Source organism: Poecilia mexicana, unplaced genomic scaffold (genome assembly GCF_051168715.1).
Source record: "Poecilia mexicana isolate PSO_F unplaced genomic scaffold, ASM5116871v1 scaffold_17, whole genome shotgun sequence".
NCBI classification, from domain to species: Eukaryota; Metazoa; Chordata; class Actinopteri; order Cyprinodontiformes; family Poeciliidae; genus Poecilia; species Poecilia mexicana.
The window spans coordinates 18,901,140-18,913,869 of record NW_028263386.1 but is presented as its reverse complement, the minus strand read 5'-3'; the positions used below and the strand labels follow the sequence as shown (position 1 = coordinate 18,913,869).

The 12,730-nt window shown below is 40.9% G+C and overlaps 1 protein-coding gene across 2 annotated transcripts in view; it reads left to right on the top strand.

Annotated features, from left to right (window-relative positions):
• The window catches only part of LOC106926314 (ephrin type-A receptor 4-A-like), a 32,302-nt gene extending 21,495 nt beyond the window's left edge, over nucleotides 1–10,807 (top strand). The window contains exons 8-20 of one of the 2 annotated variants that reach the window (XM_088014423.1): nucleotides 1,462–1,586; nucleotides 1,746–1,905; nucleotides 2,002–2,113; nucleotides 3,543–3,601; nucleotides 4,471–4,584; nucleotides 4,677–4,862; nucleotides 4,949–5,010; nucleotides 5,136–5,345; nucleotides 6,593–6,769; nucleotides 8,702–8,889; nucleotides 9,041–9,226; nucleotides 9,766–9,887; nucleotides 9,969–10,807. In XM_088014423.1, the coding sequence (XP_087870549.1) occupies nucleotides 1,462–1,586; nucleotides 1,746–1,905; nucleotides 2,002–2,113; nucleotides 3,543–3,601; nucleotides 4,471–4,584; nucleotides 4,677–4,862; nucleotides 4,949–5,010; nucleotides 5,136–5,345; nucleotides 6,593–6,769; nucleotides 8,702–8,889; nucleotides 9,041–9,226; nucleotides 9,766–9,883 (1,697 nt within the window). In that variant the 3' untranslated portion in view covers nucleotides 9,884–9,887; nucleotides 9,969–10,807. Of the gene's footprint in view, nucleotides 1–1,461; nucleotides 1,587–1,745; nucleotides 1,906–2,001; nucleotides 2,114–3,542; nucleotides 3,602–4,470; nucleotides 4,585–4,676; nucleotides 4,863–4,948; nucleotides 5,011–5,135; nucleotides 5,346–6,592; nucleotides 6,770–8,701; nucleotides 8,890–9,040; nucleotides 9,227–9,765 lie in introns of both variants that reach the window. The other variant, XM_015001143.2, reaches the window with a different exon arrangement.
• Nucleotides 10,808–12,730: the final 1,923 nt, after the last annotated feature.

The window sequence follows — 12,730 nt, the reverse complement described above, 5'->3', positions numbered from 1 at the left end:
ATTTGCAGCATTTGCAGTAATAGTAAAAATAATATATATATAAAAAAAACATTTCAATAAGGTTTTTTTTAAAGAAGTAACAAGTTGTTTCAAGGTTTTCCCCAGAAAACTTGCTAAGCCTGGTGATTGAACACCAGGGCAGTCATTCGCGGCCCGTCGTGTTTTTGAGTTAAAAAATGTTTAAAGCTGACAGGAAATTTGAAAATATCACTTGATAATATTATGTAACTAGATTGGAAGCTTAATACCTGAACACCAACTATAAAGTCTTAAAAAATGCAAACATTTTTTTTTTTTTTTTTAAATAGGCTACTTAGCTTGTTTTTCTACCTTCTCTGGAGCTGCTCATGTGTGGAAAAAATTAAGCACATCCCAAAAACATTGATGACACTAAACTGTAAAATTTCTATGGGATGTGCTTTATTTTTCATCGCACCTGTATAAAAGTCAAGCTAGCGCATAGTTAGCTCGCTAAACGAGCATGCATGGCGTTGCAGCTGACAGCGGAACGCCTTTAGCATTCATATCAACCGCACACTGGATTTGGATTTGGATTTTCACTTTTTGCCTCCTCTGCCTCCACTGGAAACTGTTGTTCCTAGTATCACCATTATATCGTTCATAGTTATTACTTTGTCCTCCCACACCAAACAACTGAATTAATTACAGGGGGCTGCGGGGGGGCTCTTGAGATGGTGTCAAAAGTATTCAGGAAATCACTGACTTCAATGACAAATGAAAAAAAAAAAAAAGTTGACGAGGGGGAGAAAAACACAAATCATGACGGTCAGGAAGTAACTGAACAACAGCGCTGGTACAAGCAGAGCTGGAGCTTTTCTTACCCTCAGCACGGATCCAAAGAAGCGTTAGAAAAATCACCCGCATTTTATGAAGTGTTTCATTTTCCTTGTGAAGGAGTCAGCTTATGTGTGGCGTCTCCCTCGCACGTGCTCTTTATTAGTTTTTAGTGGAACCCTTGCCCCCCCTCGCCCCCCCCCCCCTTTTTTTTTATTCGCTTTGTTTTTGCCTGCTGCTACATCTGAAGCGTCGTTGCTGCAAGTCTTTATGGTGGCATTTAGATACCAGCACACCTGCTTAGTTCCAGGTGCCTTGGGGAAATAAGTTGCTGTGTCTGCACAGCACGAGAGTGTGCCTGGGATGTGTCAAGTCCAACCTGCTCTGCCATATGGTCCGATATGATGCGAACAGGCACAAAATAAAAAAAAGGACGAATGCGGATAAAAATGATGGAGAAACGGAGAGTCGTGAGAGTAAAACGAGGCAGGTGTCGAGGGAATAGAAAGTAATGAGGTGCACTGGCTCCAAGAGACTTTGATTAAAAAAGCTCAGTGAATGCGCTATTAGCCGCATCCAGTACAGTGAAAGTGTCATTTTACAATTTCAGGAAAAAAAAAAGCTGTGCCACTGTTTAATCTCTACTCATCTTTCGCTTCCTCTCAGCTCCCTCTCCGGTTTCATCCATCCAACTCACCGACGTAACAAGGCACAGCTTGTCGTTGGCATGGCAACAGCCCGACCGACCAAATGGGGTCATCCTGGAGTACGAGGTCAAGTTCTACGAAAAGGTGAGCGGGCCCCATAGGTTAACGCGGCCCAGACGGCTGCGTGAATGTCAACACGTTGGGACGCGGTTTCTCTTTCACTCCTGGTGTGGATGGTCTTTGCTGTCAGACATTTGAAAGAGACAGTGTTTTTTTTTTTTTTTTTTTGTCTCGTCTAATCAGGATCAGAGGGAGAGGTCGTACCGCATAATGAGGACCTTCCTCCGGAGTGTGGACGTGGCGGGCCTCAACCCGCTCACTGTGTACGTGTTTCATGTTCGCGCTCGCACCGCCGCGGGATACGGCGAGTACAGCGCTCCGTTTGAATTCTCCACCAATTCAGGTGCTAACCCAGGCATAGCTTTAGCACAACGTGTTTAATCGGTAGTATTAATTTAAAAAACAAATAAATAAATAAATGCTCATCTCTTTCTGTTAGATCCCTTTCCATTGATCGGAGAAGGCGTGAACTCTGCCTTCCTGCTGCTGTCTGTCAGTGGGGTGGGAGTCTTACTGTTCATATCGGCGGCTGTCGTCATCATAAGTCGCAGGTATAGAAACACACAAGGTCACACTTCAGTCAAAACAGTCGTCTTTGTCCTTTTCATGTTACTTCGAGTGGTTACGATTAGTGTCTTAGTATTTTATGTTAGTCTAAGTGTTATTCAGGGGGACATTATAGAAGAGTAACAGAGGAGTCCTAATTACGAAGCGACTTTCCATTATCTAAAAGCACTTTACTTTTGCAAGAGATCATTGTTAGCAGGGTTTAATGCACCATCTGGAAAGGTCTGGGAAAAACATGGATTTGATTGATATATTGCTAAACTACAACTCTTTCCTTTCCTTTCCTTTCCTCCTTTCTTCCTTCCTTCTTCGCTTTCTAAATCTGCCCGTTGTTGTTCCAACTGTTGTTTCTGTTTGTGTTCTGGCTCATAAAGCTCCCCTCCTCCTATTCCCCCGGAACAACAACAACAAAAAAATGTTTCTACTCTTCAACAATCAATAAATGTAACCTTCTTTTAGGATTAGACTGTTGGAACAGCTAATCACTGCAGATTACCAAGAGAATACACCCAACAGGATCAATGCACGCAATTACATGCTGAAACACAGACAATATTCCACTGAGAAAGCAAACAAGGGTACGACACAAAGGCAACGAGGTGCAGCAGCAGAAACTGTTCGCGCTGGTCGGAAATGTTTTAATTTTAAGTTGGGAAAGATAAAGGAAGTTTAAATTCACCTAGAACGCCCTGCTTTAAGCAGGACTACCACATAAAAATTTAATTAGCATTGTTTTTTTTGTTTTTTGGGGGGGGGTTTTATATCCAGTACGCAGCAACGCACACACAAGTCTCCGGATTCTCCTTCAACAGTGAGATTAAATAACTTGTGTTACCTGCAGCTTTTTTTTTAAAAGGGGGATTAGAGTGGAGACAGTGATTATCCCTTTGTCCCAGACTTGCTGTTAATGTGTTCAGCTGCGCGGTTTACGTGTTAGCCGGCGTGCACGCGCGCGCGCACAAACACGCTCCGGTGTCCACAACCAAACTCACTGACACACACACACACACACACACACACACTCACTCACTCACACCTGTTCAGAAAGAAAAGGAGGTTTTGACAGTTTCTTTGTTTAATAGAAAACACCTTTTTATCTGCCGCTACCTGAGGCGTCGCCCCTCCTCCCTCTGTGCCTGAAAATGCTTTCATCTGGTGCTTCCCTGCAGGCCGTCGCTCTCTCCTTCTCATTGTTGTCGCCTTCTGTTTGCCGCAAATCCTTAGAAGGAAAACTCAACTTAAGAGCAGCTCTGAGAAATGACAAAAAAAATATTAAAAACAAATGTAGGACATGTACGCTTTTTGTCAAGTGACGTCGCTGCAAAACTCCTACGAGACTCTCGGGAAGTAACCAAACTTTTAGCGTTTGTTGCTGGTCTTTGTGTGAAGAATGCGTTGTGTTTGACTCTTCAGGAGGAGCAAGTACAGCAAAACCAAGCAGGATGCGGAAGAGGAGAAACATCTGAACCCAGGTACTGAACACACACAAGAAGCCAATACAGTGCTTTGCAAAAATATTCATGCTTCTTTAATGTTTTCTGGATGGGTCCCTTTACAACCACATACCTTTTCCTCAGGGGAATGTCTCCTCCAGCTTTGCATTTCTGTAGAGTGAATGTTTCCTCCGTTGTTTCTTTTAAACCGGCTCACATTGAACGGAGAGTATCTGGGAACATCAATTTTCAAGTCTTGACACCAATTCCAAATTGGATTTAGGTCAGGGCTTTGACTAGATTATTTCCTTTAACCTGAGCATGTCTATTGTAGCTCAGACTGTAATCTATAATTGCTTTGTTGTCCTGATGGATTGTAAAACTCATTAAAATCATTTGGAGCCTCAAACAGTTCCTACAATCTCCCTATATCTATCTCCATATGTTTTCAGCTCTGACCTAGAGGCTGATTCTGCCACCACCAGATTTCATGATGCTGATAGTGTGTTTTCCCCTCATGTAGCAATTTTTGACCACATTGTTCAATTTAAAAAAAATTTTTTTAGGAGTTTCACAGCTTTTATCAAGTGTTTAACTTTGTTTTAAAACATTCGAAACCGTTGTATCCATTTACCTGAGCTCCATATTTATGGAGCACTTTCTTTTTATCTACCACATCAAATCAGAATGAAATGCACTAAAGCGTGCGATTGTAGCAGGAGAGAATTTTACAAAGTTTTAGAGATAATCCTTCTCTTTATTATCGCTCAGTTTCTGTTTGTTGTGCACACTTTCCTAAGCACTCTTACATAACATGCAGTTACACAACTCGTTTTTCTCGCCCTCCTTTTCGTTCATCCATCTCCTCCCTCGTTTCCTCGTCCGCTCCCGCCTCCCTTCCATGGTAGGAGTCAAAATCTATGTGGACCCGTTTATGTATGAGGACCCGGATCAGGCCATCCACGAGTTTGCCAAGGAAATAGATGTTAGCAATATTCACATCGAGAGGGTTATTGGCATAGGTAAGTCTCGCTTTGGCGCGCAAGCACACACACAAACCCACACACACATGCTGGCTTGGCACCGACATTGTTGTTTTGCTGCGCACGTGTAGGAGAGTTTGGGGAGGTGTGCAGCGGTCGGCTGCGTTCGCAGGGGAAGAGGGAGATCTACGTGGCCATCAAGAGCCTGAAGGCAGGATACTCGGACAAACAGAGGAGGGACTTCCTGTCCGAGGCGTCCATCATGGGACAGTTTGACCACCCGAACATCATCAGGCTGGAGGGTGTCGTCACCAGGTGTAAGTGGTGCTGTTGTTCTGGTTTTGTATGAAAGTTGTGGAGCACGGTTTAACTGGAATATCTCAAACTTTTTTCCCCTCACTAGGCAAGCCTCTGATGATAATCACGGAATATATGGAAAATGGATCTCTGGATGCCTTTTTACGTGTACGTTGATCTGTGTTCTTCTACAAAACGAACATAAACGTAGTTTTAATTGGTTGATGAAATGTCTTCATCCGCTGTGAGTTAATCAGACCCCCTTTTTTTTCTCTGTGATATTAATGGTTCAGAAACACGACGGCCAGTTCACGGTGATCCAGCTGGTTGGTATGCTGCGCGGCATCGCCTCGGGTATGAAGTACCTGTCAGACATGAGCTACGTTCACAGAGACCTGGCGGCTCGAAACATCCTGGTCAACAGCAACCTGGTGTGCAAGGTGTCCGACTTCGGCCTGAGCCGAGTTCTGGAGGACGACCCCGAGGCCGCCTACACTACGAGGGTAAGAGCTGCGAAGGCAAAACTGGATGGAGCATGAAGAAAGCATACGGTGCCTTGCTAAAATATTCACAGCCCCTGAAGTTTTCCATTTTTCCACGTTGCAATCACAAACAGCAGATATCCTGCTTTTGTGATTTCAATGAGATAAACCAACCCAAAGTGGTGCAGATAGAAATTATTGCATGGTTTTTCAAACATTTTCACCTCTGAAACTGTGTCATCTGTATTGACTAAGGAGGTTTACGTATTATTCACCATTTTTCACCATAGGATTGCTCTATTGTGATGTGAAAGTGAAATAAAGCAAATTTCTGCACTGGATTTTTTTTTCATTGCTTTCAGACTATTTTTGATTTAAAAATTATGGAAGCAGCGTATTATTTTCCCTCATCTTTGCAATTATGCACAATTCCTTGGTCTATTACTTAGGTCTGCAACCTTTACAGTTTTTATCCTTTGTAGAGATAAAGAAAAAATTAGTCACAGAAGTTACATCACCTTTTTAAAGAAAGACACCCTCTCATTTATTGTGTATATCTACTGTATTTTCTACAGTAATTTTGAAAGAATCAACATTTAAGTTTTATTATTAGGTTTTAAGACATGCCATATTTCATATCATTGTATGCAGCTGCTTTTTTGCAAATGTGAAATTCTTTTGCAAAACTTTTTTTTTTTCATTTTAACAAATGCAAAATGTGCATGTTATTGTTACATCTACTTTTAAATATTAGTTTTTTTTTTTTTTTTAATCATTTCAACAATAGTTCTGAAGAGTCATTGTGAAAGGTCCAAAGGTCCACTTAGGTTGCAGACCCCTGGTCTATTATATAAAATCACAAAAAAAAAAAAAATACAATCAAGTTTTTGGTTTAAATGATAAAATCTAAAAAAGGGTTTTAGAGGGAAGGAGTACTTTTGAAGGGCTCTTTCAGAATTGATAATAAACCAGTTTTATATCCTCCATTGTTTATTGAGTAAATATTTACTGGCTGTTTTTATCACATTTTCACTCACAAACTCGCACGTACTTGAACGCTGCCAAAGCTGTCTGACTAACTGAAACACCTACTTTGGCAAAAAGTTTGCCAAATGCATGGACATCTGTGCAAGAGCAAAAAAATGATTTCGTTTGAAAAGCCCTTCTTCTCCTCTAGTGAGATGAAATGAACAAGTGAGTCATACCGAATAAATTAGACAACAAAAGGTATTCCATCATCCAGTGAATCAATTATGCTGCTATTTTAGGAGGCAACTGGGTCCTACCTGTCCCCTGGAGGGAAGATCCCCATCAGATGGACGGCTCCAGAGGCGATCAGCTACAGGAAGTTCACCACGGCCAGCGACGTGTGGAGTTATGGGATAGTCATGTGGGAGGTGGTTTCATATGGAGAGAGGCCGTACTGGGACATGAACAACCAGGATGTGAGTAAATGAAGTGGCTTCCCTTGAATCACTGACTTACGTTTGCCATGTCTCAACTTCACTTTTATCGTCACATAAAGGTTTATATGACGTGTTTTGATAGCACACGGGGACACGACCTCGTGCAAAAGGAACAATGAACCCATATTTGAGGTTAGAGGAATGTACAAATATAGTGCTGGTTTAGGAAAACAGCCCATCGGTTCCCGCTTTTCAGCAACTGTTAATTGCCCCTTCGTTGGGCACTTGAGGATTAATGTTGAAATGAACAATTTTCTAAACATGATTTAAGTCCTGTGACTTTGTGTGGCAGTCCAATTAAACTTTTACCTCTCCTCGCTCACCAAAAGGGATTTAGCCCGAGCCAATTTAAATAGCAAAATAAATTAAACAGATGCAGCTTTTTTAGCGTATTGGAGGGCCAAATGACTTGCACCCTATCCACTGCATTCCAGCCGCCGTCTTTGAACGCAGCACTTACTTAGAAATTACTTTCAAATTGTCTCCAAACACTGCTGAGGCCAAGTTTGGATTGCTTCCGTGCACCAATCTAATTATTCTTAGGATATTTTGTTACAGCTGTAAAGTGTTTTTTTTATATTGTTTATTTTCATCCTGCAGCCAACAAGCTGCAACTAAATTTAAATTTAGATGTGATATGGTCCAGTATGTGTGTGTGTGTGTGTGTGTGTGTGTGTATATATATATATATATATATATATATATATATATATATATATATATATATATATATATATTTTTTATTTTTTTTTTTTTATTATTTTTTTTTTTTCTTAGTGTCACGATTTCAGCTTAGAAAAGAGAAAGTCAATCTGGTTGGTGAAGAAAAATCTTAAGTGGTTTTATATAAATCATATTCACACCTTTTAGTCCGCTCTTGTCTTTTGGGATTATTTTTTATTCCCTTCACACTTGTCTTAAGTGAGTCTGCGGCAGAGGTACTCATTATATCGACTTGTCATGCCTCATCAGTCTCCGATCTGAGAACTTGAGCACACTGTCTGAAATCACACCCTGGGAAGCCACAGAGGAGTTTGTTTGGCTCATTGTTCACCACTAAAGCAGATATAATGATGAGTGCCTTTATGGGGAAAAGCCCTGAGGCTTGCTACAGAGTATACGTTTTGTTTTTTTTTACTAGTAGATGGAACTAGATCCCCTTTTTTTAAATAAAAAAACTTTTAAAAAAGCAATTTATTTAGCTTTTGTCTTAATAGTTTTGCGTTTTGTTTTATTTTGGATTCTCATTGGATTTACTTGTATTACTTTTTTTTATTTTATCTTCGCATTTTATTTGATTGTTTTTTTATTTTCAATATTTAAGTTATGTATTTTATTTCATTTTTTTTTGTTATTTCATTACTTGGTATCATAACAAACATTAATAAAATATTTTCTGGGTGTGGTATCGTCACGACTGTGTGTGCTGCAGGATTATGACCTGGTAGGTCAACAATAGTTACAAGACACATAAATATCACTAAATTTGAAATGTACTGCAATTCATGGGAATCTTAAATTATGTGTATGTGCTTTAATAATAATGCTTTTTATCCCAGAATGTGTAGCCTGTGCTACTCACTTTAATCTGCAGTATTTTGTGACATTTCTGTCAAGTATTCAGGTGGCAGTTAAAGGTCAAAGCAACTGGTAATTTGCTCAATTAGTTTATCATTCAAAGCAAAGACGAACATATTGAACATGCTGATCGTCGGCATGTTTTGATTGCCATTTGGCAGGTCTCTGCATAACATTTAGCCCGAAGCGCAGCTGCGTCAAACTGCTGCTGGCACCTCTTCCGAAAGCACTCGCGTTTGGTTCAGTCATTTTACAGATGGCTCAAGTTTTGAAAATTATCGGACAGACGCAACAGTTCAAAGGTCATCCTTGATCCCTGCTCTTTTATTGAAGGTGATTAAAGCGATAGAAGAAGGATACAGGCTGCCTGCTCCCATGGACTGCCCTGTGGTTCTCCACCAACTCATGCTGGACTGTTGGGAGAGAGAGCGAGGAGACAGGCCCTCCTTCAGCCAGATCCTTAACATGTTGGATAAACTTATACGCAACCCTGGCACCCTGCGGCGCACAGGAGGGGACAGGTACATAGCGCATGTCAACGCACACAGATAAAAATAAGCACATGCACCAAGGCAAATACTTGCATAGCTACGCATGAACTCCCATATCCAATTTATCACTATTGCAAGTAACGGTCTCCCGCAAAATGAGAATGACTCTATTTTCCTGCAGACCTCCGGGGACCATGCTGGAGTCCAGAGTGGGATCAGAGGTGTGTGTGTCTGTCGTACCAGAGGTGTGTGTGCCACAGTGGTCGATGTACGATTGGCTGCAGTCCATTGGATTGGAGAGATACAGAGACGTCCTGGCAGCTGCAGGATACTCCAGCCTTGAAAGCCTCCTGGCTCTCACACACCAGTGAGTGCAGCTTATTTTAAATGTGCTTTTTCTGCATTACACAGCGACATGGTGCTGATGCTGATTCTGCTACATAACCACCAAACGACCTGGTGCAGCTTATAGGAAGCAGGCTCCTGCAAAAGCATTTCTACGACTTGAACCACGAGCACATTGTGCCATGTTACAAGCATAACTTTGATGTGCTGCGTTGGGCTTAATGTGGCAGATCAACAAAAAGTGTTGTTAATTTGCAAAGTGGAAGCAAAATATGCATTTTTAGTTATTGCAAGTGTGTATATTTAGCATCATTGTACTTCTGAAAGCTTTGCCTTTCAGAAATTTGATCAGATTTCCTGATTCCGCTGAAGAAAAGCATCACCGCAGCATGATGCTGTCACCACCGTGTGTCATGCTGGTGGCAGCGTCACGCTACATCACACGGTGTTTTGCGTTTTGGAAAAAATCTGGAGCATCTTTTTCCTACAGGCTTCTGAGTGCTTTGAGGCAAAATACACACCAGACATCTGAACCAGATTTGTGTGTTTGTTTCCCCGCAGGGAGATGGACAGACTCGGAATAATCACGCCGTCGCATCAGGACATACTAATTGCGAGTGTGCAGCAGGAAATGTTGTCCCAAATGCAACACATGCAACACTCTATGGTCCCGGTCTGAACTGGTGAGCAGTTACAGACCTGTTTTTTTTTTTTTTTTTTTTTTTTTTGAGAAGAATTTGATTTACCTCATCTGTGCACTTTAGAGGAACTGTTCACCAGTGGAAGTACAAGAAGTGAAGGCAAATAAGAGGAAAACTATAATGAGGAGCACTTTTGTGAACTTCCATCCTGTGGAGCTTTCTACAAAACCCCGTTCTGGACGTGGGCACAGACAGCACTGAGCTCCTGAGAGCTTTGACTGATGCCTCATCCTGTTTTTCTAGCTCTGATTTCGCCTCTTTTCTTTTCTTTCTTTCTTTTTTTTTCTTATCTGTTTGGTGAAGGCTGACATGTGCATAAGCAGAATGGCTTCCAGGTTGTTGTTGTTTTTTTTTTTGGGGGGGGGGGGGTTTGCGCTTCACTTGAATTAAATGTATTTCTTTTTGTTTGTTTTATCTGATGAATGTGTGCGTGCGTGTGTGCGTGTGTGTGTGTGTGTGTACACTGTGTAGCATGAAACCATTCAACATGAACTCTCCTTGTTAAGATGTGTCAGCTGTCTTCATGTAATCTTAATATGCAAAGTTTAAGAGATAGCGGGAGGACTCAGACAGAATGTATCACTTTGAGCTCTTACTGATTTCACACCAGTGGATTGTTCTAATCAAAGCCTGATTTGATTGTTTTTCTTAATCTTTTTTTTTTTTTTTCCAGATTGAACAAACTATTGCTTTTGTCGACTTAGACAGTTAGATTAGAATGTCATTCATCTGTGTCTATATATACATACACACACTCTTTGATGCTGAGGATTAGCTACTTGAAGCATTTTGTTTATTTATGGTCCTTTTTTTATCAAGTTTGTACATTGTAAAATAGAAACGCTGAGGAGATGTAATGAGTGCCATATTGCGTTGCAATAAATGCCAAACTCATTGGTGTACTTCATGCTTGATTGTCTTTGAACAGCAGTGCAGAACAAAAAAAAAAAAAAAAAAAAAAAGCCTTTACATAAATTAATCTTTTATCACAAAAGCCAACCCTCAACCTGAAAAGTTTTAGGATGATTCACGTTATTGGTTCAAATACGTTTAATTTGTGGAGGAAAAAAAAAAAAAACACGTAGAGAAATGAGTGTTTACCAAAAATCCTGGTGGAACGATCGGTGGCACTCCAGGGTTGATGCTTTTAATGACTTTAATCATTTTTGGCGATTGGACGGCACTTTGATCTTTTCCTCTGGCAATCAGCATGAGGGATCTTTAACCATTCCTCTTTGCAAATTCTCTCAAGATCATCCAGAATCGTGGATCTTTTCTCATTCTGTCTTTTCTTTAGATCACTTGCATATTTTCGGTATGCAAGTGATCTTGCATACCGAAGATGGCAAGTGATCTTGCATACCGAAAGATCACTTGGTATGAACTAGCTCAGTTCAGGCTAGTTCGGGCGTTAAGTGTGTATTTAATACATTTTAAAAAGCGTTGACCCTTTTTCACAATTTTCAATCTGAACTGTTTATCTTTGTTAGGAGTATCAGTGATTGTGCCACCAGTGATTTTGCAGAGTAAAAAGCGGGATTTTTTTCCCCCACTCCATAAATAAACTCAAAATAAAAGATTATATATATATATATATATATATATATATATATATATATATATATATATATATATATGTGTGTGTGTGTGTGTGAGAGAGAGTGCGCTACAGCCATAAAAGATCCATTTATTTTTATTTTAAGGCTTTTTACACATTGTCACCTGGTGCCAACAAATGTGGCAGGCGCTATGCATTGTTTGTGTAGTAACTTGAGGTGCTTTCCGTTTTTAATCTTGGCAATATAAGTGTCCTCTGTGAAAGCCGAGACTGAGTAAGAGGTTCCTGCAACGAGGAAAACAACCCTGGAAGGACACCCTGCTGAAGTGCCGCTGGTGTAATGACACACGGAGTTGGGTTGGTGTTTTGAGGAGGAGAGAACAAACACAAAGAGAAAAGAGACAAAAAGAAAAAAAAAAGAGGAGGCTAAAAAAAAAGCGAGAAAAAAGACTGGCTTGAATGGAAAGGGGGTAAAAAACAAAAACGAGAGTGAGATGTCATCTGCGTGGCATCACATTTTTTGTCAGCTAAATCGGGCTGAGTCTGCAAGTGCAAACCTGTCGAATCAGCAAACATCTGTCTCCCACCGCCAACCACACACAGATATATTCACAGCATACATATAAATGTATACACACACACAGAGAGAGACTCCAGGGAGTTGATTGGAGGAAGCCTTTGATATTTAAAGAGCGAGAGGATATGATCTGGTTTCTGGCAACATTGTCAATGTTTTTTCAGCCTAATGAGAGTTGCTAGCTTCCACACACAAGCGAATGCACACGCATACCCTCACACACTCTCAGACCCCTGCCTCCCTCTTACATCCAAATAACACCGCTGCAAACGAAATGCTGATGGTGGTTAATGAGGCAGAAGCCTCTGAGTAAGAGACACAGGAAGAGAGATGGAAGGATGGAGCCTCGCCTCAAGGCAATGAAACAGAAAGCTTCTGTCACTTAATGAGATACTGACACCACATTATGCAGGTAGCTGAAAGTGGCGATACGACACACTGAACCCTGGTTGAAAATATGCACACTGGCACCTTTCCAGACAGGAAGTAGCTGTAAGTGTAGAGCAAGTTATCCCCGTCGGCTGCTTCTAACTTCTCAAGTTTTGTCCAAGCTAGCATCACAAGGACATGGATGCTAGCTTGGACAAAACTAGCATCCATGCTACTTAGGTCGTTGGCATTAGCCCCTTTAAATCTAGCATTTTAAAAAGAGGAAGATGCAAAGAAGATGGACAAAAGTCGACCTACACA